Source organism: Solanum pennellii, chromosome 10 (assembly GCF_001406875.1).
Source record: "Solanum pennellii chromosome 10, SPENNV200".
In the NCBI taxonomy this organism is placed as follows: Eukaryota; Viridiplantae; Streptophyta; class Magnoliopsida; order Solanales; family Solanaceae; genus Solanum; species Solanum pennellii.
The window spans coordinates 62,400,732-62,403,521 of record NC_028646.1 but is presented as its reverse complement, the minus strand read 5'-3'; the positions used below and the strand labels follow the sequence as shown (position 1 = coordinate 62,403,521).

Below are 2,790 nucleotides of genomic sequence, written 5' to 3'. Positions count from 1 at the left end.
TAACTTGGTAAAATAAGTTGAAACAGTTAGATTACCTTGATGAATTGTGCAAATATCCCTGTGAAGTTGATAAATTCTTGATCTGTCTACCTTATTGAATCGTTCCTTCAAATCTGCCCATATTGTTGCAGCATCTGAAGCATAGATTATCCCACTCAGTAACTCCTTCGAAACAGTATTCATGATCCACGCCAATACGAATGCATCATACTTTTCCCATTGTTCATCTAATCCAGGTGCGTAATCACCCTTTTTACACGTTCCTAGCACAAAAACAAGCTTAATCTTGGCTCGAAGATTGATCATCATTGATAGACTCCACAACGAGTAATTTTCTGAACCAGTATGCTGGACTGTAGTTAATACAGATCCAGGAGTATCTCATGGATGGAGATAAAGAGGATGATTCCTCTTTGATTCGATCGATTTCATCATTTTTGGTGCAACAACCGAAGAAGAAGTCGTTGTTACCGTATCGCTTTCAATCACCATTGCAAATCACAAAGACTCTGTTTTCCAGAATCGAACTTACAATTTAAATCAAAGACTTATTGACTCAGTTGCTCTGATACCATCTAAAAAATCAGAGAGATTAGAGAATTTTCTTGTATTGATCAAAATTGAGAGAGTTTACACAATGAGGATCGAACCTCTACTTATACATACAGCCGTAAGTGCTTTCTGATATCTTGTAGCTACCTTTCTAACAATATTAATAAACTAACTAATTATATTCTTATCACACTTAATTCTTTACCTGAGTAACTTCTTTTATACTATCTTCAATACTTATAATGTAGTTATCCAATAAGAATCAATTCATGATCAAGTGTGGCATAAGAAGTGTTAAGAGTCCCTAAGTTTGGACAAATATATAGAGGCGTTTTCCGCTCAATTTAAAGACACCAATTTATAGAGACAAATAGACTAGAACTTAGTTCATAAATAGTGATATAAAACGATAATCTAAGAAACACCAATTTAAAGAGAGAAATAGACTAGACTCAAATTTATTCAAGCAAAAAACAAAAAACATATAAAGAAAAAAATGTAATCAGTATAATTAATCTTCCAACATGTTGCTCTCTTATAATTCAAAAACGCCAATGTTTAAGAGGCATCACAGCAAACTTCATGTTCCCAGTCTTGCAATGGATGCCTTTATGCTCTCCACAACCAAAATAGTAACTCTGCATTTTCTTCAACACAAACTCAAATCCTTCCCCTGCACCTTCACTTGGATCCGCTATTCTTTTAGCTTTTCTGAAGTCGCACTTAATAAAGCTCCAATAGTTTGGGAATAAGTAAACACTGTGTGGAAATCCAGTGCCATTTGCATTTGGTGGATCATACTTGAACACTACCACAAACAAAAACGAATTCAAAATTTAAATTATTAGTACATATATAGAATGATACTATTGCATGCACTTTTTATTTTGTGTTAAAGGGGTAATAAAACTTTACTACACATAATTTTTGCGACTACACTAGAAGTTTTCCTTGTGAAGAATAATTCACAAGTGCATGCATGCATAAAATAAAATTTAAAAAATGACCAAATATATATACGCACAATCTAACTTTTTTTAGTGTAAGAGACGACACAATTGAACCCCTTCAGGTACAATATGCTCGAATTTATTAAAAGATATGATAAAGCACAAATGCACTAGAAGTATAAATTAACTTGAAAGAGAGGTATATACCTAAGGTATCGTTAACAAAGAAAGGAGTATTGTTTCGAGCCCAATCCATGTAGTTGAAGCCATAATGCCAATTTTCGGAACCTCCAACGATGAATCTATTGGAGGTGTGCGTAGCATTTGGTGGATGAGTATAAGGGAAATCGGTTTTGTTCCATGTTGTTGAGCCCCAATTGAAGTCATAATTGGCTAGACCAATGGCAAACATGGATGAGAACAATAATGCAAGTAAGGGAAATGCTTGTGCATTATAAGCAAAAGCCATTAGTATATATATTATAGCAAGTTTAATTTGCTAATGAAGCAGAGAATTAGGTTGAATTGATGAAAATTATGAGTGAATATATGGACTATATATAAAGAAAAAAAGTATGGTCATTTTCCTTAAACTAAAGTTGGTTGGTGAGAGAGCAAAATTAGTGTAAAAAACTCTTCTTTGAGCACTTGGAATTCTTAAAGTTGGAACGCAACCTAATTATTGACTCCTCCTTAATTTTTTAACTCTCAATCTGACTTGGAAGTCTTTTGCAACTGCAACTTGGAAGACCTTACAAAAGTCAAATTAATGGTGTGTTTGGTATAGTTAGCCATGTGAATGTTTTTCACCTTTTAAAGCTAGCATAAGGTGCTTAGCATAGTCTTCTCTTTAATTAATAGTAAGCTCGTTTGGAAACATTAAATAAATTTCTAATGCCGGTCACGTTCATAATATAAACTCGGACGCGATACTAACACATATAAAATCACTAGTCTATTTGACCAAACTCTAAAATTAGCTTATTTTAAAAAAAATGTCTTTCAAAAAAGTTTTTAGTTTGTGTTTGGGATGATAATTTAAAAGACACATTTGAGTAGTAATTCATGTTTGACCGAATTTATTATAAGTAATTTTAAATGTATTTTTTTTCAAAAGTATTTTTCAAAATAGTGATTTCTAAGATGAAATACTTTTTTAACTTCTGAAATTTAACTCTTGCTATGTACTTTCCAAAAACACTTATTTTCTTCGAAAAATTAGAACAAACACTTTACTTTTAATTTTAAATTTTTTTGCGGTAAGTAAAGAAAATACTTTTCATATATA

The 2,790-nt window shown here is 32.1% G+C and overlaps 1 protein-coding gene across 1 annotated transcript; it reads right to left on the bottom strand.

Annotated features, from left to right (window-relative positions):
- Positions 1-980: 980 nt before the first annotated feature.
- LOC107002039 lies at positions 981-2,032 on the bottom strand. The gene is made up of 2 exons (XM_015199966.2): positions 1,710-2,032; positions 981-1,360 (listed from the first exon to the last, which is right to left on the bottom strand). The coding sequence occupies exons 1-2, from the start codon at positions 1,969-1,971 to the stop codon at positions 1,095-1,097; spliced, it is 528 nt and encodes a 175-aa protein (XP_015055452.1). The 5' UTR covers positions 1,972-2,032; the 3' UTR covers positions 981-1,094.
- Between the last annotated feature and the right edge of the window lie 758 nt (positions 2,033-2,790).

Excerpts from the sequence above, each read along its gene's own strand:
- LOC107002039 (XM_015199966.2), bottom strand. The coding sequence starts at position 1,971 with ATGGCTTTTGCTTATAATGCACAAGCATTTCCCTTACTTGCATTATTG. Across the intron at positions 1,361-1,709 it reads CTTTGTTAACGATACCTTAG|TGTTCAAGTATGATCCACCA; the intron begins GTATATACCTCT and ends TGTTTGTGGTAG.